This window comes from Stylophora pistillata, chromosome 4 (genome assembly GCF_964205215.1).
Source record: "Stylophora pistillata chromosome 4, jaStyPist1.2, whole genome shotgun sequence".
Taxonomy (NCBI): Eukaryota; Metazoa; Cnidaria; class Anthozoa; order Scleractinia; family Pocilloporidae; genus Stylophora; species Stylophora pistillata.
In genome coordinates this window covers 9,644,263-9,665,997 of record NC_142522.1, presented here as the reverse complement: position 1 = coordinate 9,665,997, position 21,735 = coordinate 9,644,263, and the positions used below count along the sequence as shown (strand labels likewise).

The 21,735-nt window shown below is 38.5% G+C and overlaps 1 protein-coding gene, 1 non-coding gene and 2 pseudogenes across 3 annotated transcripts; 2 read left to right on the top strand and 2 right to left on the bottom strand.

The window, feature by feature from the left end:
• Window positions 1–2,401: 2,401 nt before the first annotated feature.
• LOC111335525 (uncharacterized) lies at window positions 2,402–11,373 on the bottom strand. Its single transcript, XR_016000827.1, has 7 exons — window positions 11,141–11,373; window positions 10,424–10,460; window positions 9,015–9,774; window positions 8,341–8,427; window positions 7,364–7,438; window positions 6,828–6,920; window positions 2,402–5,325 (listed from the first exon to the last, which is right to left on the bottom strand). It is a non-coding gene; the product is annotated as an uncharacterized LOC111335525 (transcript).
• Window positions 11,374–15,593: 4,220 nt separating this feature from the next.
• Window positions 15,594–21,701, top strand: LOC148732364 (uncharacterized). Its single transcript, XM_088759145.1, has 2 exons — window positions 15,594–16,159; window positions 21,049–21,701. Exons 1-2 carry the CDS (start codon window positions 16,055–16,057, stop codon window positions 21,376–21,378), a joined length of 435 nt encoding a protein of 144 aa, XP_088615271.1. The 5' UTR covers window positions 15,594–16,054; the 3' UTR covers window positions 21,379–21,701.
• Window positions 16,437–18,892, top strand: LOC111335527 (uncharacterized; annotated as a pseudogene). Its single transcript, XR_016000828.1, has 3 exons — window positions 16,437–16,772; window positions 17,236–17,534; window positions 18,185–18,892. The product of XR_016000828.1 is annotated as an uncharacterized LOC111335527 (transcript).
• LOC111335528 (uncharacterized) lies at window positions 19,076–20,314 on the bottom strand (annotated as a pseudogene).
• Window positions 21,702–21,735: the final 34 nt, after the last annotated feature.

Below are 21,735 nucleotides of genomic sequence, written 5' to 3'. Positions count from 1 at the left end.
TGCACAATGCTCTTAAATAATCCGAACGCCATTGAGGTTCTGGTCCAGAACTGTAAGACCTATTAATTAATTCTGTCACAACACAAGTTTTAAATTTCCAAGAGCCAGCGAAATGCAAAGGATCAGAGATGTCAAGTGTAATATTAGCAGGGCAATAACGTTCTTAATGTTAATGATAACAATAATGATAAGAATGACGATCAAATAAATGAGAGTAATCATCATCGATCATCATCATCATCATCATCATCATAATGTACATTTCCCGCCGCTTACATAAGTTCTACAAGAACCGCAATGATAACCGCAAGCCACAGAACTATTATGGCGGAAATGGTAAAGGTTGCAGCAATCCCTTCTTACACATGTAATATAGCTCAGGTTTAACTTCCAAATGGGCCATAAAATGACCTTAGTCTCAAGTGCACCAAGAATAAGAAATAGTGGTATGTTCATGAGGAGTATTCGGCGGAAACGTTCTTTCCTGCAACGCCGTGGATAAGCTGGTACTTGTTCAAAACTCCAAATTAAAGACACTCGAGATCTGCAAAGCTTGGGGAAGGTTAGTGTGTTCATCAGAGTGAAAGTATTAGGAGCCTGTAGCGCGTATAGGCCTCTTGGTATCCTTACGAGTTTCCTTGCCACATGCCAATTTTTCAGTTATATTATATTTAACAGTTATTCCACGAGGCGCGTAGCGCCGAGTTGGCTATAATCATCTCATATCCAACAATCGCGAGTGGAATAACTGTTTTATTAAAAACACTCCCAAAGATAAGAGGCAAATCCTACCAAGTCTTAAATTTTTTAGCTCCCTTTTAATTTTAAGCTGACGTGTATGCTTACCATATTTGTGGATTATGGTATATTGGCTCATATACCATAATGGCTAAGCAATAAAAAGTCTGATATGCAATTTCTCTTTTATCTCTAGTGACGTGTTTTAATTAAAAAATGGCAAAATAAACAAACAAACAGATAAAATGAATTAAGCAAAGCTGCCTGTTGTCCTAAAGGCAATCTACTGTTTTGGTCATCGACTGTATGCACAGTGAAGTGTTGTACTGTGGGACTGTGTGAAAAGCTTGCCACAGTTTTCCATTTTTCTGCAATATGACCAAGTATTAGTTCAAACAGTTGAAAACCAACTTAAACCTGCATGTTGTTTTCTGTTATATGTATGTCACTTCTGACTGGTGGTGGTAGGTTTGACATTTTCTTACCTGGGAGACATTCTCAAATCTCCCAAACAAGTGTTATATACTAGACAGAAGCAAAATACCCTTTTAAAAAATTAGAATTCATCCTATTTTTCTCGAAACTGTGGGAGGAATTTTAAAATAATTATCGAAAACTTCTGAGGTTTGCATAATTTTAGTCCAATGACATGAGGCATGTTAAAGAATATTACAAGAAAAAATTACAAAGAAGCACTTTATTTCATGTTTGCCTTCTTGTGCAGTACAACTGTATTATTTGTGCCAAGTTAATTCTCACCACAATTGGCAGAAATGCTGCAATCTGATTCAGTGGCCAATTTTCTGTTGCCATAAGAGTACAGACAATGCTACTTGGGTCAATGTGTCAGGCATTGTCTTTATCAGCTCTTAAAACTGGATGACATGAAAATTTTGACATCAGTATTGTCACGGTGGTAGAAACATTTATTGACAGTGATTTGGAGGTGGGGTCTGCACTCTTATTGACAATGATATTCATCATCATAGTGGTCAAATTGTTGTGGACTTGTGAGGCTCAGCAAAGTGAGTCCACAGACCTAGAGTACAGACCATACTAAACCACTGTTAATTTGTTAATTACACTCTTACTGCTGCCTAAATAGGTAAAAAATATTGTCATTTCAATCTTAACCCTTCACCTCCAAGATCAAAATATAAATTCTCTGCACTGTCTGCCATACATTTCTCGAGAATTTTTACCAAATGACACCTGCACGCCAAAGTCAAAGCCAAATCTGTAAATTAGAACCACCTGGATGGTTCTGCGCTGTCCAGTCTCCTAAGATATTGCCATATTGCTCCCACTCCACCCAAAATTTCCTTATAGGAAGCCTGGAAGTTACCAGGTTCACTCTCTTAGCTTTAATTCTAGAAAAGATCAAGGACCAGAGTGTCATTTTAGAAGGTTTACGGAGTCCAAAATCTATATAAATTTGAAAGGCAATGGTGACAAACAATGTTCAGTCATAATCCACTGGTCTACTCTTGCAGACAACTTTTATGCTGAGGCTTTCGTCCATGCAATCAAATCATATTCCCTAACTCTTGTAACACTGTTAAAATCTCACATATAGCATTCATGATGTTTTCTCCTTGGTGTCTTGTAAACAATCCTGGACACATAAAGAGAGTAAATTGCAAGTAATGAGTTATAGTGGAAATGTTGGACTTTATTTCTTTATTGAAAAAATTCCCAGTATTAAATAATTTATTAATGTTAGCTTTAAATTATTGTAAAACAGCCTTAAATTACTTTCAAAGGGTCTAATTTTGTAAATTTCAGTGTGGTGTTCAAATTTTATTATGTCTATTATTTAAACAATGAAGGAGACATGATAAAGTCCCTGGATTTAGTCATTTTTAGTGAAAGTAGAGGTCAGAAGTACTTATTACTAAGCATCACTTTTTCACACTTAACAAAGTAGAAAGATAAATATTAGATTTCTAAAGTTAACCAAAATAAAAATGAAATAACTTGGATATATCAACAAAGTTGAAGTGGTAAATTGGCCACCGTAAAGATTACAAAAGCTGACATTTCGAGCGTTAGCCCTTAGTCAGAGCGAATGAAAATAAAAATAATTTCCTCTCTAGTTAAGGGTTCATAATCAAAGGCAACAGTTATGTAACAATTAAATTATCCATATTTAACCATTTTTCATACAAAATGCTGCTTGTAGTATTAATTAAGATACAGTACATGCAAGTCATCTTAATAAACTATCATGCCTGCTTTCTCCAGGAATAACCTTGTTGGGAGAAAACCTGAATGCAGAACAAGGCATCAAACACCTAGCCTGTGTACAGCTGCTCTTTATCATTCAAATGTAAATTGAAAAGGGGCATTTTATGTTAGAGGGTAGGAGGTGGCTGTACACAGGCTACAAACACCTAGCCTGTGTACAGCTGCTCCCTATCATTCAAACGTAAATTGAAAAAGGGCATTTTCTTTTAGAGGGTAGGAGGTGGCTGTACACAGGCTACAGACACCTTGAATGGGGAAGACTCAAGACTGGAAAAGTATATGGTGTGTCAATCTAAAATACTATTTGATATACATATACTGTGTTCTTTTATTAAATATGTTAAATAAGTTAAACTCGACTTGGTCATACAGGTCTAGTCTGCCCTGACTACTTTAAGTTAGTAAACCATGTTATGACATGATCACATATCTTATGTTGCTGTAGCAACTGTCAAACTTTTTCTCTTAACCATAAGCACTGAATTTGCTACTAATATTAAATCTGTGAAAGATAATGACAAATGGTGATTTGAAATGGCAAGTTTTGCAACCTTTGTCATGAAGTTTTCCAATTAATTTACCCCTGTTAGCATCTTGTTGAGTATAGCTATACTCAGTCATAAGCTGAGGTAGCTGTAGTAGGTAAGTATATACTTGTCTTTGGGGTTAAACTGCTTTACAAAGCATATACAATAACGTCTTGCATAGTTCTAAACATCAATATCAAAAATATTATTCTCCTGGGCACCAAAATTCACTTCGTACACCAAAAATATAATTCTAGTGGACACTGAAATTCACTTTGTATTGTGCATGCATTGAATGTTGGTTTTTTTTTTTATTGTTTGTTGTTCATTTTTGCTTTTCTGCAATTTTAAATCTGTTGGAGGATTTTTGAGTTATAGAGAGCAAAATTATTATTGTTCCAATTTTTTTCAGAGCCTTAAGGTCATTCTCCTGAAAAAGAAACTGCACATTGATTTTGGACAAATGTTATCTTATTTCAGAAACCTTAACTGTTGAAAAAGATATGTTTGGGGTTATTTTACTCCCTTGGTAGTAGCAGCACAATTGTTATATCTGTGTTATAAATATTGTCATTGTATTGTCTTATCAATGAATAAGAACAAAATTTCAGAAGCAAATTATTTGTCAATTTCAAGACATGAAGCATGTGGGTAAGCAAACTTTTTGAAAATACAGCTCTTTGGCAAACTTTGTATCACCTTTGGAAATTGCAATTTCTATGACAGTGTAAATGCACAATACAATACTAAGAAATATCTCTTTTGGGTCGATTGTAATTTTTTGCTACGTTTGTGTTCCATTATGATCGTCCACACATAATTACTGTATTTTTAGGTATAGTTAAAGGGAAGCTCATAGTCATAAGTCCCGTGGTTTCCAATAAGCTTCTTCAACTATTTTCAGGAAAAGAATTGTATATATCAAAAAGATAAATATATATTAAGTTGTAAATATTTTCTGGCAAAATAAATCTATCTATCTAAAAGTATATATATCTATCATTATGGTATATATGTACAGTGTGAATAATAACAATAATAATAAACTTTATTTATATAGCGTCTATATCACTAATTGCTCTAGGCGCTTAACAATATCACAAAATGTATTAAAAAACACTGAAAAATCTAACAACTACATATATAAGCATGGAAATTAAATAGAAATATATTTACAAATCAAAAAGGGCTTGGTGAAGGTATGCAACAAGTTTACCACAATTGTGGTGGCTAACTATAGCTAGTGTGCTTAGCCCCAAGCCACCAACAGCTATATATACAGTAGAGAACTTCATCTCTGTACCCTGAGATAAATAGCTTGTAGCTGCTTTTTACAGTAATTAAGTGGCTGATAATATTTAATCACTGAACTTGTTCATCCCTGTCTGAGTCTATTTTGTCCAAGATGTTTTTTGTTCCAAAATAGACTAGCATTTTTCTCACTGCCCCCTTGAAGCTTAATGTGCCCCTGTCTTCATCCAATCTCTCAGATGTTCTCAACCTTCCAAGGCCAATTACAGATGTATTTTGCTAAGTCATATCTTTCACATTTTTTTAGGGCCTGCACAAATTCCCTCATTGTGGGTTCTTTTGGCAAAGTTTTCAATTTCCCAAGTAGACATTCTGTGGGACTTTTTGTGATGTCAGCTCCTATTAAGTTTAAAGTATCAGCATCAAGTTTCAGCTCTCTTCCAACACTGGGCCATGTCTTCAAAAAGAGGCTCTCTGATGCATCAAGTTTTTTTTTTTACATAATTTAACATGTTACCATCTTTCTCTTCACATAACTGTTCCATATGAGAGACAAGAACATCTAAATGATAGAGAGAAAAGGAACATGGTAGTAAATATTTGAAATTATTAACAAAATTAACACTAAACAAAACATTTACAAAAATGCTCACAGTGGGGAAACCATATGTTGACAGTAACACTATATAGCAGTTTTGCTTTGTCTATAGTCAGTTCTTGCTAATCATGAATTATTGGTCACATAAAGTCACCTCTTAGAAATTGCTCTTGACTCCCTCAAAAACAAAATGGTTGCCTTTTAGAAACATTATTAAATACAGGCACCAGGATATTTGTTTAAATGTGTAATAGACTGTCAGGTGGTCAAAGTCATTTGTAATGAGTTACATCACTTTCTTCATGTTGTCATATGTGATAATGATTGCAATAGGCTGTGACTAAAAGGTTGTGGGACTCGGGGATGTGGGACTCTGGGACATGGGACCTGGGGACGTGGGACTGAGGGACGTGGGACTGAGGGACGTGGGACATGGGGCCTCAGGGACTCGGGGACTCAGGGACTCGGGGACTTGGAGACTCGGGGACTTGGAGACTCAGGGACTTGGAGACTCAGGGACTTGGAGACTCAGGGACTTGGAGACTCAGGGACTTGGAGACTCAGGGACTTGGAGACTCAGGGACTTGGAGACTCAGGGACTTGGAGACTCAGGGACTTGGAGACTCAGGGACTTGGGGATGCCAGGACTGGGGGACATGTGATGCAAGGAAGTCAGGACTCGGTGACGTGCCTGGGACTCAGGGATGTGATAAACAAACAACACCTGATTTTTTGCTGAATCTGTAAAGTATAATTTTCATTGGCCTCAAGAAAGGTATTATACTATCAAAACAGTCAGATAGACTGTTTTTCCGGAGACATGTGTGATGTTAGCGACAAAAGTGATAGTTTTTGGTCATGTGACTAAAAAAATGATGTTAACACAGAAGGCAAATGCACATGATAACATTCCTTTGCATTTCTTTGCCGCATTTTTGTTGTAGTTTATCCACTTTGGTTTAGTAATACACTACATCCTCCAGCTAAAAGTGTTCTATAATATTTCTTTTCCAGAAAATTGATGCACACTAATTTCAACAGACAAAACTGAGGTGTCTTAACCTTCAATGATCTGCAACTGTTATGCATGTCTCCAGAAAAACAGTCTACCTGTTTTGGTAGCATAATATCTTTCTCAAGACCACCAAAAACTATACCTTACAAATTCAGTGCAAAAATCAGGTTTGTTTGTTTATCGCTTCTCTGAGTCCCTGCGCATTGCCGAGTCCCCACTTCCCTCGTCCCACATCCCTGAGTCTCATGTCCCCAAGTCCCACGTCCTGGAGTGCCATGTCCTATGTTCCCGTCCCACTTTTAGTCACAGCTATTGCAATACGTGTGTGTACATGCACCACTTTTTCTTCACCTTTATGTTAAAATTTACAAAATTCAACTGTAGTGAAAATGTCCTCATCCTTGGAGTGAGCTTTTTATGAATTATTTATCATTCATAAATCAATTATTACCAGGGGGAATATTTTCTAGATTAACTCCGTCCTCTGCTTAAGCATCACCGGGATGAGAAGACATCTCTTTATTTGAATAGTGGATGTTGTTATCTAAAAAGGAAAATGTACACACAGCTGAAGATATACACAGGGCTCAACACTAACGGTAGCCCACTAGCCACAGACTAGTAGAAATTCAGTTTTGAATGGTGGTTTTCAGTTTCCACCAGCCAGTTTGGCTAGTAAATGAACTGACATTGTAGTATTTGAGACATTACCAGCCACTTGGCAAGGGAGTTGAAAAGTTAGTGTCGAGCTCTGTATACATAACAGAAACAACTTGCATCAAATCATGAATTATGTAAGAGTATGTACATATTATTTCGAGCAAGTCATTAGTAAGCAAAGAGGAAATGTAGGTTTTTTCTAACTATTGTTTAGAACAATTTCATAAAATTCATAACTTTTTTGTAAATTTGCTAGGGGTAAATTGTAGCAATAGCAATAGTTACATAGAAATTCTGAATGCTATGTAATTGGTTGCAGTTAAGTACCTGTTGAAATGTCCAAGGATGCCTCTCTTAAAAGTTCTTTGGTCTTGTCTTGAGAAGTGACATCAGCTAAATCCACTATAATAATGAAAAAAAAAGGTACAAAACTAATTCACCTGTACTTGAGGTAAAGAGCAAATATATTACAAAATGCTTTGAAATTGTTTTTATACCAGTCCTTAATTTTTTGAAAGATAATGCATATCCTGTTTACTGTAGGATACAGACTGGGCTGATATTAGGGCAATTTATTGGTCAGAATCAGTCAATACTAGAATGATGTATTGGTTGACAGGTGGTTGAAAGTTGGTGGACACTTGATCGATAGTTGGTTGATTGTTGCTCGATAGTCAAACAATAATTTGTTAACAACCTGGCAATAGTTGGTTAATACAGCAACCAACCATCTGTTGGGCCTGAGCCATACATCCATGGTATATCTGTCAACTGTCAGTGTTATATCAGTCAACTGTCAGTGGTAATTTGGTCAACTGTTGGTTGCATAAAAGTCATATGTTGAGTATCAATCAAGTGTGTTAATTTAGCAGTTTAATCCAATGGCTTTCCAATCAAGTAATGATATCATTAGTTAATGCTATCATGTGATGGGGGAAAATGTTTTGTGTGTGGCTAGATTGTAGTTAGCATGTGGCGTTACTGCAAGTGTGACATGCAAGTATCCATTGATACTCTGTGAATTATCAGTGAGGTATCGGTGAGGTATTGGTAAGAAATAGGTAAACTATCAGTGCAACTAAAAGCTACATCAGCCAACCTACACCTCAACTGATATATCCACTGATTATCGACTTATTCTTGAATGAGTATTGGCAAACTGTAGACTGTCTGTGCACCAATACAGTGGTCATCCATTGGTTGACAGTTGAGCGATATATTGACCAATATATGGAGTGTGACCCCCAGCATTAAAATGATCCAATAATGCTACCCTATTTAATTGAACTTAAAGTTTGAAATACCTTGTGTTGTAGAGCTACTAACTGAAGCTCTTGATGATTCCCCACTTCCACTCATATTCTTCAGTGGAATGCATTCCTCTGCACTTTCTGCAAATAATTAAAATTATAGAGTGTTCTGAGTTAACTCTTCATTACCCCTATCAGTGACTAGCATCTAATTTCTCTTAACTTACTCCTAACAATATCACCCGTGAATCAAACATTAATATATTAATGTCAACAGAATGTAGGAAATAACTAACAGCTCTAATTAATGAGGCTTTTAATTTTTAAACTTATTATTTAATTAAGAGATGGCTTTACTAAAATGGTTGAAAAAGCAAAATTTAAGTGGATCGATGCAAGTGAGGATGTGAACTACAAAAAACAATTATTCCAGATTGGCTTTTTTAAAATCATCATGATAGAATAGTCTGAACAATTAGGCAAAAAAATAGTATCCCCAAAATACTGCCAAAAACTGAACTAGCCAAGAGGGTAACTGGTCTCTTGCTGTTAACTTTTTTGTGTTTCAATTTCAGTTGAGGTTAATGTTTGATTTTTTTCTTGTGATGAAATAAGCTGTTTCAGTATCAGCTTTTTAAAAAAACTTTTCATGCCAGTGGGTAGGAACTGATGGTATGGTCAGAGGACTTGCTATCAGAATTTTTGACCATATGAGTATTAAATCCCACCTGTTGACTCTTCATGTCCTTTTTGAGTGTGATCACGCCTTGTCTTGCAGATATTCACTATAATCACAAGCACTACGACAACAAGAACAACCACTGCAACTAAAACACAGATAGCCACTGTATGGTCCTTTGTTGACAACACATTTGCAGTGTCGTCATTTTCTTTTAGTGAAGTACCTTGTGTAGGTGTATTATTGACACCTGTTGATGGAAATTGCGACTGACTGCTGCTTACTGTGATCCTGTCAGAATGAATTGAAGCAGTGGTGGTAACTTCATCGGCTAATTCTGTTTTTAATTGTGTTCCAGTTGTTTCTCTGCGACTAGGATCCTTGGCGGAGTGTGTTGACGAACTAGTGGATGGCTCAGATTCCAGTTCCAAGCAGTCCTCAATGTTATCATGAAAAACATACCCTTTGGGACATATATTCCCACACTCACGTTTCTGGTAAATTGAGCACTCCTGAATCACATTCCTCAAACCACAGTCTTGACACTGTTTGCAGTGGCCTATTCCATGCTCATCAGAGTAAGTTTTGTTTGGTTCACAAAATACACATTCAATTTTTGAATCATTTGGCACCTTGGATCCACAAGCATATGACAATCCCTGTCCAATGGGGCAGTTTGGACAACGAACACAACCCACTATTTCACCATTGGGACCATACTTAGCAATGTTATTCGCTAAGGGACATTTTGTGGGTCGACACTCTATCAGAGGCTGCATCCACAGTAGCACAAATACCAGAAGTGTTATCTAAGGCAAAATGAGAGGAGTACTATTAATCCAATGTAGGTGTGATTCTAGGAAATATTCACAACAAACTTGCATAATGGATTTAGGTGGAAGGTGAAGAAGAGAAGAAATTCCAGAATTTTCGACGTGGTGGGAGGACACTAACCAAAAAAAAAACATCATCAAAAACATATGTTTCATTGTTCTACAACCATTTACTCGATGATCAACTTTCAGAGAGATATTTGTCGATCCTCTTTGCTAGGAGTTCAAACCTGAATTATAAATTGTACCTTACAGATATACTCTAATATTTCAATACTCATCGACTATTTAAAATCACAATCGTATTCGCGTAAATGGGGTGAAGAATCGAAGCTGATGAGATATGCGTTCGTTACGATCGATAAACAGTTGTACTCAGAAGATTACTCAATAATTATGAAAAATTATGTTTTTGTCTATTGATAATAGCCCAACCGCGCTCAAATCTATTTCTTCGGATGCCCTTACACTGAAAATTAGGGAGGTTCGTGGTATTCTGGCTTTTAAACAGGTACATAACACAAAAATCCTGCATACTGACAAGGTTTCTGCGTCAAACTCGAATGGATTCTTGTACGCAATATATGACGAAACATACACTTAGATTTTTCAAATTCTCGCTTACTTCAAAGGTGCCCTTCATACCATATGTGGCAAATCTGCTTGAGAAAAAAAAGTGGAAGATCAGTCTTAAACTGTTAAGAGGTTACTAGAGATATAAATAAACAAACTACTTAAAAGAAATGCAGATAAAAGAGTTGTCGGCTCCATAACGACCGGAAATTGGCTATCGACAAAAAGTGAAACGTTGGAGATATCACTTCTTACCCATTCTAGCCCCTATGGATGCTAAATTTAACGTTTTGTTTCACTGGAAAAAGGACATCTGTGGTAATTTGAACCCAGTTCAAGTCGATATAATAATTTAGTGAACGAGCTCATTGACAGACGTATTTTACTGAAAGCAGAGGAAGTCTGGGTCGAGGTTATATTTTGGGGGGTTTCCCCCTCAAAATGAGTCATCATCATTGACGTCATAATGACCATTGACGTCAAGTTCGGTCAATTATTTCTATTACTTCAGAAATACGGAACATTCCAAGGATCGTCCGAACCTTTAATGACTCCAAACTGAACGTTCTAAATTTAGCTGATGGCGTGTGACTTGTGAGACATCAGCTATGATAGCATAGTTTTGTAAAATCGCAACACTATCTTATATCATTTCAATCTAAAATAAACTGGTCTGACCGGTCAAAATATTGTTTTGATTAATATCATGACATCTCACCGTTCACTTCTCACGTTTGGTTGATGGGGTCTCCCGTGAGGTACAACTTACCACCAAGCAGGATCTCTGTTCGCGACTTTGGCAGGTTATCAATTTTTGAATCTTTTGCTTCCCTTCGTTTAGCGAATACTTCAATTTGTAGATACAAAAGTGGGTATGTGACCGAGAGCACTAGATTTTAAGATAGCCGGATATCCGAAGTTTACATGACTTAACATATCCTGAAAGACGCACACCCTCACTCAGACATTCGCATATCTTTCGAGGCCTTTCGAATATTTCGAAACTCACCGTGACCATATGGAGGGGGGGCTGAACACCGCAACATCGCAAAAAAAATTTACCAACACCGCATCACCGCAAGAAAAGACCACGGAACACCGTCACCGCAACTATTTTTAGCTACATAATTTTAACGTCTTTAATTGACGTAATACTTTTATACCTAAACAATTATCCACAAAATAAGCACATCAAAACGTATATTTGCCAGTGCATGCTTACGTGTCGATACTGTTAACGTTGATACCCGTAAATCAGTTTTCCTGTACTTATCGGGAGAGAAATTATGATAATTGCTAAGAGAGTGCACTCACCTTGAAGTTTATCTTTGCCGCTTAAGATGGATGGTGGGACTTTAAGCAAACCACGACGGCTACGGCAACGAGAACCCGGAAAAACAATATATCTAATTGGCAGAACAATAGCCCTGCACGTACGTTTTAAAACTTTGTACATTTCTTAGCCGTCCTTTGCAAAACAACAACGTGAAATCGCCAAAATTTGCGTTGTCTGCGAAGCGAAACCGCGGCGGCAAATTATTTTAATTTACATTTGGAACTCCACGCTACTTTTATGTGTTATGTTGAGTTTGAGGTCTGGCGCCCTATGAGACGGTAAACACATGCAGCCATTTTCGAAATTCTAACTAAAAGTAGAAACTCATTTTTTAATCGACGTCTTCCGTGGCGTTGCCATCCTGACTGCTTAAAGTCCCTATTTCTAACTCGAGCTGGTGATCTGTTTCAATGACGTTCAGTTCTACCGCCCCTTTTGGACTCCTCTAACCCTGTTTTTAATAGGAAAAGTACCAAATACATGTGACCCTAAAGCTGCTCAAACAATGAAAAGAGGGCAAAAAAATAATAAAACGTACCTATTTAACTGCACCTTTACATCTTCGCCAAAACCTTAACTCTTTGCCGTGCCTCTTATACCAGAACATTCGCTAAAAAAAAAACTAGATTCATTAGCATGCAAAACCACGATAAATCATGATCATACGAATTTCGGCTTGGTTACTGGTGGATTTTTACACAGCCACAACGGACACTCCAATAAAAGTACAATTTTCTGTGTATAAAGGTTATTTTTGTGTGTGTTTCTCTTCTTTGAACGGCACAAAATGGGTCATTTCTCGTTCTTTAAAAATATGTTCGAAAGTAGACTCGAGAACGATAGTGACAGGGTTTTCTACTGTTACCCTTGGGCATTACAACTGCAGAATACCATGCCACGTTACCATGTGAACAGTTCTATAAATGTATGCGCATAGGGATCCAGGTAGAATTGAGAACACATCTCTTTTTGTAATTATCGGCAGTTCTTATTCATAACCATTTCAAAATACCTTCCACATCATCAAATTCATAAGGTGATGCAAAGTTTTACTAAGTCTTTTCAAGGTAGTTCACTTTATATTCTCTCAGCTTTAATTTATTGAAATACGGTGTACCATGTAAATTTAAGAACGTCTTAAGAACGTTTTCAGCCTCAAATCGTAAAAAGATATAAGAATTTTCCGCCTCAGCTCTAAACTTTGACGTTCTTATGCATAAAAAGAGAGTGTATCACGGAGGTAAACCAACATGGCGGCTCCATATCCGGGCTCTGTAACTGCGCTGTAAATTTGCGCAAAGCCATTTCGACGAATATCTGAAGTTTGGGAAAACGCAGAGACCTTAAACTTGGAGAAGAGTCTTCTTCATCTATCTCTTATAACATCACAATTTCTTAACTATATCCACAGAAGATTTTTCGATTTATTTTTGCGTTGCAAGACAGTGAAAACGATCTACCGGTATCGCTCTCCGGAGCGCGCTCAATGACCCCTTTTATTATATCTCTCAGTTAGTACACGCGCTGTGATTGGTCAATTTAGCGGGCCTTACTGTACGGCCCGCTAAATTCAAAAGTTTATTTGTGAACCCAGAGAGATATCTTACTAACCTCGTTTTCTCGGTTCCTACCGTAAGTTACGGATCCTCGTTTTTTCCAGTGGGGATTTATGGCCCGCGCACCTCGCGCTTGGGCCATAAATCCGACCGGAGAAAACTCGGTCCGTAACTTACATTATTATATGGCTGTGTCTCACAAGGACTGGGAACAACCGAATTTACGAATTTGATTGGCTGAAATCAATATTGAAAGCGGTCTAGATTTTCCCATCTAGACCGGCATCTAGACCGGTACAGAAGAAAGAGGTACAGAGAATATAAAAAAATTGGCATATAAGACACAGCCATATAATAAACATCTTATTAACCGAGCTGGGTCGTTCGGTATGGGAGAATCTTGACCTCGGTCAAGATTCTCCCATACAGACCTCCCGCTCGGTTGATAAGAACTAAGTACGGCCCTCGAACTCGGTTAGTAGGTATTATCCTTCGATATCGATAATCGTTTGAAAAAATAAAAAATCGAGAAGGTCGATATAGACTGGTATCAAAATGACCTCTGGACGACCCTAAACTGTGACGACTTTCAGATATAAAGAATTGAAAAGGAAATAGGTCAAAGAGGAAATTATAGTAAGCATGTCTAAGAGTGTCTTAGTCACAAACTTACCAAATGGACTCCCTTAGCTTACAAAGCCGTCTTTCCTCCCTGTTGACACGACATCTGAATTTATTTTTCGACCGGTAGTTTTCGCCCCCCTTTCCTTCTTTAAAGGAAAAAACCACGCAATCGACAATGCATTTCTTCCCGTCGTTTCCAGAATTTCCAGGATTAATTTCTATGACCTCGGCCATGGTTTCCACGTGTCTAAAGAAGGCTGAGCTCCGGGTGGCAGAGGTCAAGTTACTTGTCAAGTTACGTATTTATTGACAACATTAACGAAAACAGCTTCGCATTAGCAGATTATTGAAGATTAACTTTACAATGTTGGTCTGTAATTCATTAAAATTTAAACACAATGGTACGTGCTTTTCATAAATTACCACGGATTAACGAAGTTTACATGCTAAATTTGAGTTTGGGTTTTGGTCGAGGGTCGAGGGTCGAGGGTAAAATGTCGAGTGTTGAGGGTAAAATGTCGAGGGTCCGAGAAAAATGTCGAGGGTCCATAAAAAATCTAAAAATTGTAAATTTTAAAAAAAAATAAATGTCGTGAAATGTCAGAGGAAACTCAGAAATTTCATATGGATAAATTCCAGACATGTTGTGACTTATTGTTTTTGTATACTTTCACGCTTCATTTACACAGCTTCCGCAAATGCACCCGCAACCTCAAATAAATAGATGCCGGTTGATCGAGGTCAAGGTTAACTTTGTGGGAAGCGTGACTGAGCAATTTGTCCATCGAAATATGGTTTTCTCTTAAGCGCCTAAATCTCGCAGTTTGTGATTTCCATCCACCGTGAAGTCATAGGCAAAAAAACTAGAACTGAGGAATAGCAAATAAAGAATCGGTCTTCGCCGCGGTCGTCTCCTCGCGCCTGCATATAAATAGATCTAGGAAGACACTCTGTAAAATATCCTTGACAAGGCGTGTGCAGACTCAAAGAAAACAAGCTCTTGTCAATCAAAGTGGTGTAAATACAAGAACCTTCTACGGAGTTCCAAGATCAATATGCTAAATCTCCTTACTGACTAGCATTAATTTCTTGGAAGGTTAATTCTGAGAGTTTTAAATCAGATTGAAATCCCCAAGTTCATTATGATGTTCGGAGAAGAAGATTCTTAACACTCCGAGTATGACGTGAAATCATGACAAATGCGACTAAAACTGCAGTAACAGCAGCAGTAAAAACTTCAGTTTCGGTTATGTGCAAAACGTTTTGCAGGATCAGAGGGAACAAATGTTAAAACACACCATCGATAAAAATGACAAAAAAGTGTACTCAAACAACAAAAATTTGTACGTTTTTCTTGTCAATCTTTTGTCAGACGTTGCTAAAAGCCCCTCTATTAGCGCATCTCTGGTTGCGAAATCATGTTTATTTGCTGTTCCTCAATTCGAGTTTTTTCGCTAATGACTTCACGGTGGATGGAAACCCAGAAACTGCGAGATTTAGGCGCTTCAGAGAAAACCATATTTCGATGGACGAATGGGTTAGTCACGCTTTCCACAAAGTTAACCTTGACCTCGATCAGCCGGCATCTATTTATTTGCGGTTGCGGGTGCATTTGTGGAAGCTGTGCAAATAAAGCGGGAAAGTATACAAAAACAATGAGTCACAACATATCCATATGTAATTTCTGAGTTTCCTCTGAAATTTCACGACATTTAATTTTTTTTAAAATTTACGCATTTTAGTTTTTTATGGACCCTCGACAATTTTCTCGGACCCTCGACGTTTTACCCTCGACCCTCGACCAAAACCCAAACTCGCTAAATTTAGGTCTGAGCAAGACCAAACAAGAAGCCAGAGCACCGCAAATATTTTCATTTCACCGAACACCGCAGCGTGATAAACACAAACATCGCACACCGAAGGATTTGCAATCACCGCAACACCGCAAATTGAGATTTTATTCACCACATCACCGTAGTAAAAAAAAACATCAACACCGCAAATCCCCATATCCCCCTCCATATGCTGTCGAATCTTCTTACAAAATAGCTCTATCGTTTTGACACACTGCATATATTGATGTCGGTTTTTCTTATGTAAGTTTTTCAACACGAAGAAAAGACTTAGCAGAGTCGGAAATGCCCTAATTTGGCCGGTAACGCAACCCATGTATGAACTGTCAATTTCCTCGAAACGGTTGAAATGGCGAGTGGCAAGCATCGGAGACGGCGGAGCGTATGGAGGGGACAAAATTGTTATTAGATCGTGTGCGGTGAGGCATTATATCGTACTGCATGGTTATGTAGCCAGAGATACTATATCGTACCCGGTATGTTGTCTTATCGTAATGGCGATGCCATTATGTCGTACCACATGCTGCCATATCGTGCCCGTTAATGCTACATCGTATCCGGTGTGTTGTTGTACCGTAGCAGAGATGCCGTCTCATCGTACCTGATAATGCTATATCGTAGTCGATGATGCTATATCGTACCCGGTGTATTGTTACGACGTAGCAGTGATGCCGTTTCATCGTAACCGGTCATGCTTTATCGCACGTCTAACTGGTCAGCGGCTCACGGTGAAATTAGCGCGAAACTGACATCACGTGTTCTAGAACTCGATCGTTCTCGATTTTTACTTCTCTTGAAACGCGGTATTGGATAAGTAGAGATTTTTAGCTTAGGTGTGTGCTTCTTTCCTCTAATCTATTGATATGTCAGATCAAGATCTCATTGCAAGAACCACATCTATTTTGAGAAACGCATTAATAGAGCTAGAGGGCACTTTAAGTTCAAATAGGACCAATAATAACGTTGGTGACCTGCGTGGTGCAAGCGTCACGGCACATCTGCCATTCGCGAACGTGCCTCGGATGACTTCAGGTGAGTAAATAATATGTCATTTATGAAGCTTAAGCTGAAGGTTCTTTATTTGTGAAAAAGAAAATTGTAGCCTGCAGAACAGGCGTAAGTTTTTTGCGTCTTTTAGGCAGACAGGCGAAGCTTTCTCTTCCCCTCGCATTCGCCACGCTTTCGCCTCTGTTCGCCTTAAGACGCCAAAAAATTCCGCCTTTTCTCCAGGCTACAATTTGATTAATTAACACATTGATCCTAATACCCACTCCTTCGTTCAGTGCGCGCGCATACTAAGTCTTCCGAAATATTTACTATCCTTTCAGAATAGAAAACAATGAGTTTGAGGGAGTTTGATGCTAGATTGTACCTTTAATTTATTTTTGGCACACCCTGGACTGCTGCAGACAAAGAAAAAAACTCTTGTTATTGTGTTGTGGTCTCTTGAGACTTGTAAACAGGAATTTTGGACTTCTTTCTATTTTTGAACTAGGAAATAACAACAACAACAAGACATTTCAACATTTCGGAAGACAACACACCGCCAGCTATCTGCCTTGAGACGTACCTGTTGCTGAGAATTACTAAGTGCATTGTACACTGCAGCAGAAATTCTTGCCACCACGTCATCGTTGGGAGCCATGTTGAGAGAGATCGACGTTGAGTGTTGGTCCGGCCGGGGCTCGAACCCTCGACCTCCCGCCCAACAGTCCAGTGCTCTATCCATTGAGCTAACCGGGAAATGAGCGGGAAAACAGGCCACGTGGTTGTTACGTCTCCATATCAAATTAGGTAAATAACCAATTTTGCGCTAAATAACCAATTTTCCATGATTTTGGTTATTTAGCAAATAACCAATTTTCAGTTTTGGTTATTTACAAATAACCAACTTCCGATTTTGGTTATTCACAAATAACCAATTTTCAGTTTTGGTTATTTACAAATAACCAATTTTCAGTTTTGGTTATTCAGCAAATAACCAATTTTCAGTTTTGGTTATTCAGCAAATAACCAATTTTCAGTTTTGGTTATTTAGCAAATAACCACTTTGCAAGTTTGGTTCTTTAGCAAATAACCACATTCATGTTTTGGTTATTTGCCAAGTAACCGATGTCTCGTTTTGGTTATTTATAAATAACCAAACTGCAATGTGGTTATTTACATATAACTATACTTGTTTTGGTTATATACAAATAACCACTCTAAATATTAAAAATACATTTGGCGCCCCATAAGCGTCAAGTCTTCAGAAAGGAATCCGATAAGTTGGTAAATCTGGGTAAATTTCCACGGACTGTATTGCTTTATTTTTCATTTTAACCTTCATTTTTATCGTGTAAAATTAATCAGTGGCAGTTTAGGACCGCTTTCTTCGACTCGTGTTTGTTTTAATAAAAATGGCGCCAAAGATTTGATTGAAATTCTACTTTCTCTTCCTTTAGTATGGCAATGGAATGGACAAACAACCACGACATTGCTCTTGCTCGGGAGGTTTTGTTATTGGAACCGTACCGTCACAAGGCGAGGACAGTTGAAAGAGGAAAAGTGTGGCAAAAAGTAGCCGACAACCTCAATTCGCGCCCCATATTGAGGTTTCTTGTCACAAAGAAATCGGTGAGGGAGCATCTTAAGCTTTAAATGGACAGGTATCGCGCAAGAATGCAGAAGGAACGGAGAGATAGTGGAGTGGAAGTGGAGGAAACAGAGTTGGACCGAGCCCTCGAGGAAATCAACGAGAAGTGGGAAGCAGCTGAAGAACAAGATATATCATGGCTGAATAACAAGAAAAAGTCGACAGAGGAAGACAGAGCGATGGGAGAGGAGGTCCGAAAGAAAGCGTGCGAAAAGCTGAGTGAAGCGATGAAACGGAAAGGAGAGGGTGAGGGTTCGTCACAACCGACGAAGAAAAGGTCAAGAAAGGGTGGCAATGATAAAATAGGGTTTCTGAAGGAAAAAGCAAACATTGATATAGCAATGAAACAAGAATAACAGAAAGCCAGAAGGGAGGAGCACGAGCGGCAAACAAGGCTTTATGAACTAGCACTTGCTAATCAACAACAGCAGCAACAACAGAGCAGTCAACTCATGAGTCTGATATTTGGCCTCATGCAACAAATTGCAAGAGGAAAAGACAGTTAATCTTGGCATGAAAGCATTCCAGAGAATATATTTTAATGTTTACTTCAGAATGCTTGTTTCTACTTAGTTCTACACTTACGTCTTGAAAGTTTGACAACTTGTTAAGTTTGAAAAGCTTGATAGCATTTTGGGATAGAATTCCCTTTTGAGTTCTTTGTTGTCTACATGTATGGTAACAACAATAAAAGCCATTGATTGTTCTTTCATTGAGGTGGTTTTTATGTAATTAACTCTCAAAACTATTTTGTGAACATTACCATAACCTAGTACATTCTTATACGAAATAGTCCTGTAGTGTGGGTGGTTGTAAGTGAAAAAACTCTGAGGTGAGATTGCCATACAAACAAGTAAGAGCATTTTGTAACACAGCACATACTATGTAAAGTTTTCCAATGTTACTTAGCCCAATCTTCAGGTTTTTCTTAAAATCAACAAACTTAAAGTAATTAACTATATCACCAAAGAGCCACTCCACACAACTCCTTACTAAGCTCATTGAAGAATTAAATGCCTGCATCTGTGGAGTGAGAACTACATTTCTGAGAGGGGCTTGAAGTTGTACCCTTAAGGGGTATACAGGGTCCCCATATATGCACATAGGATGTCCCGCGGGAGAATGTGCATACTGCTGTAGCTGTTGAAGCAGTCCAGAATCACCCAACATGTTTGCATCATGCTTCCTGCCTTCTGAAATTCATAACAGTGAAAAGTTTTGAGTTTTCAACAAGACTCTTACGTATTGGTTAAAATAGATTAAAATGCAGTACCCACCTACAGGTCCATACATATTTGCTATGATGCCATTAGGTAGCGCCACAGACTGAAATTTCAGGGCGTGCACCCTTTTGTGTCCATAATAGACAACTCTGATTTTCATCTGGTCGTGCAGTTGGCCTAACAGTACCGTCCACAAATTCAAAACAATTTTCAAGGGCTGCACCCTTTGCGTACACAGCATCTGCATACGTTTGTAGACGTGCTGGACTGAGAAGGCCGTGATTCCATTGCTTGATTCTCCATCCATGGGTGTCATAGATAAAGTCAATTACCTTGTTTGTCACCATACTCAACAAGGGGGCTGGTCTGCCAAATCTTGGTATCATATCCAAGTACTTGCAAGGGTACGAAAGCCTTCGAAGTAGCATACAGATAGCTTCCATACCCTCACAAACGGAGCCCTGGTTACATACGTAAGCATCAGGTATTTGTAAACACTCTGCTAAATGCGGTAGGTCGCGTTTATTTACACGGAACTCTGCTCTACACTCCGAATCTGCCATTTCTTCGAGGTCAAATCTTTCGTACTCTTCATACGACAATTCTAAGTTCTTTGAAAAGCTGCAGTCATAGAGGAGCACGAATTCTTCGTCAGAAATGATGTCGGCCAAATACGAGCCTGTTAAAAGCTCTTGGGTCTTCTTAAACTACGTCATAGCACCAAAACCGCCTGATTCCAGAAGTTATTCTCTGACTGAGTGTGTTTGTTGTTAGGTGTTTCGGCGACCGCTTGCTTGTATTTCCCGCGCAAAGGTGGCGTTCACGACCCATGCCCTCTCGGACGTGACCACGTTCTTAAAGGCAGCCACGTCCAGTAGTCTAAACGAGCGTCGGAAGACAATAGGCCATTCTACAGTTGTGTACTTGGTTGCCAAGCCTTTGGTTTGGAGTAAGGCTGAAGGTGACCTTGTTGCGATAGATACCACTATCTAGTTGGTATAATAAAAAAGTAATTTGCATTTGAAAAGGAGCAATGTCTGTATCATGACAAGGTCACCCTTAGCCTCGCTCCTGTTCAAAGGTTTGGCAACCAAGCATACAATTGTAAAATGAACTATTCAACAGACTGTTTAAGACTCACTTAAAGGTGACCACGACCACTCAAAATTACAGAGTAAAAAAATTCGGGACTTTGACAACTTACCGCTTAATACAAGGTGACTGCTTAGCACGGTGCCGCTTAACACAGAATCAACTGAATCATCTCAATCATGGTACCGGGGAGGGGAGGGATGGGGCAGATGGAACCTTTCATATTTCTCTATGTTGCAATATTTTGAAAATATTTTACCTCTAAATGTATAGTCAATTACGGCATCTACAGACGCTATACCGTACATCGCTTAATTTATCAATGCACTCGCTAACTGAAGAAACTCCACATTATTAGTTTTCAGGACAAGTAGCGTCTAACAGAAGCTGCAGGTGGAATCAGCTGACTATCTCGAGCACCAAAGGAGTTGAATGTCGTCCCTGTCCCGAATATCCCGATGGTCAAGGCATGGTCCCGCAGTGTGGATCACGGGTCACTACTAACGTCACAGAGGAGTGTGTACAATGTAAACCTGGCGAATCATACTCTGATAAGCATGACATCTCTTCGTGTAAGCCGTGCACCATCTGTGACCCTAACGAAGAAACCATAAGCCCTGATACTGCCACGGATAATGCAGTTTGTAGAGAGTGCAATGTCGTGGTGTTTGAGGAAAAGACTCTCTAGGAGACTGCGCATCAGGATTTTTCCTCGCCGGAAAACAATAAATGCATTTACCAAATCTTTTACGAGCAGATATCACCTTATGAGGAGACCGTAATATCATACTTTCAGTTAACAAATTCTGGAAAGTTTATTTAAGAAAATTTGTGAACGTTCTTGTTTCTTTGCAACGCTGTCCTTTGTACAATTTGGTCCTAACTTTCATTTGTCAGTATTCGCATAATATGACGTGGAGTACTTGTCCAAGTCTTGCCTTTGTAAAGATGATTATTCTGAAGCCGAGATGCACAGATAATAAAATAAAGATCGATGTTATGTTCATCACATGGAGTTTTTTGTCTTCATATCAAAGGACTCATT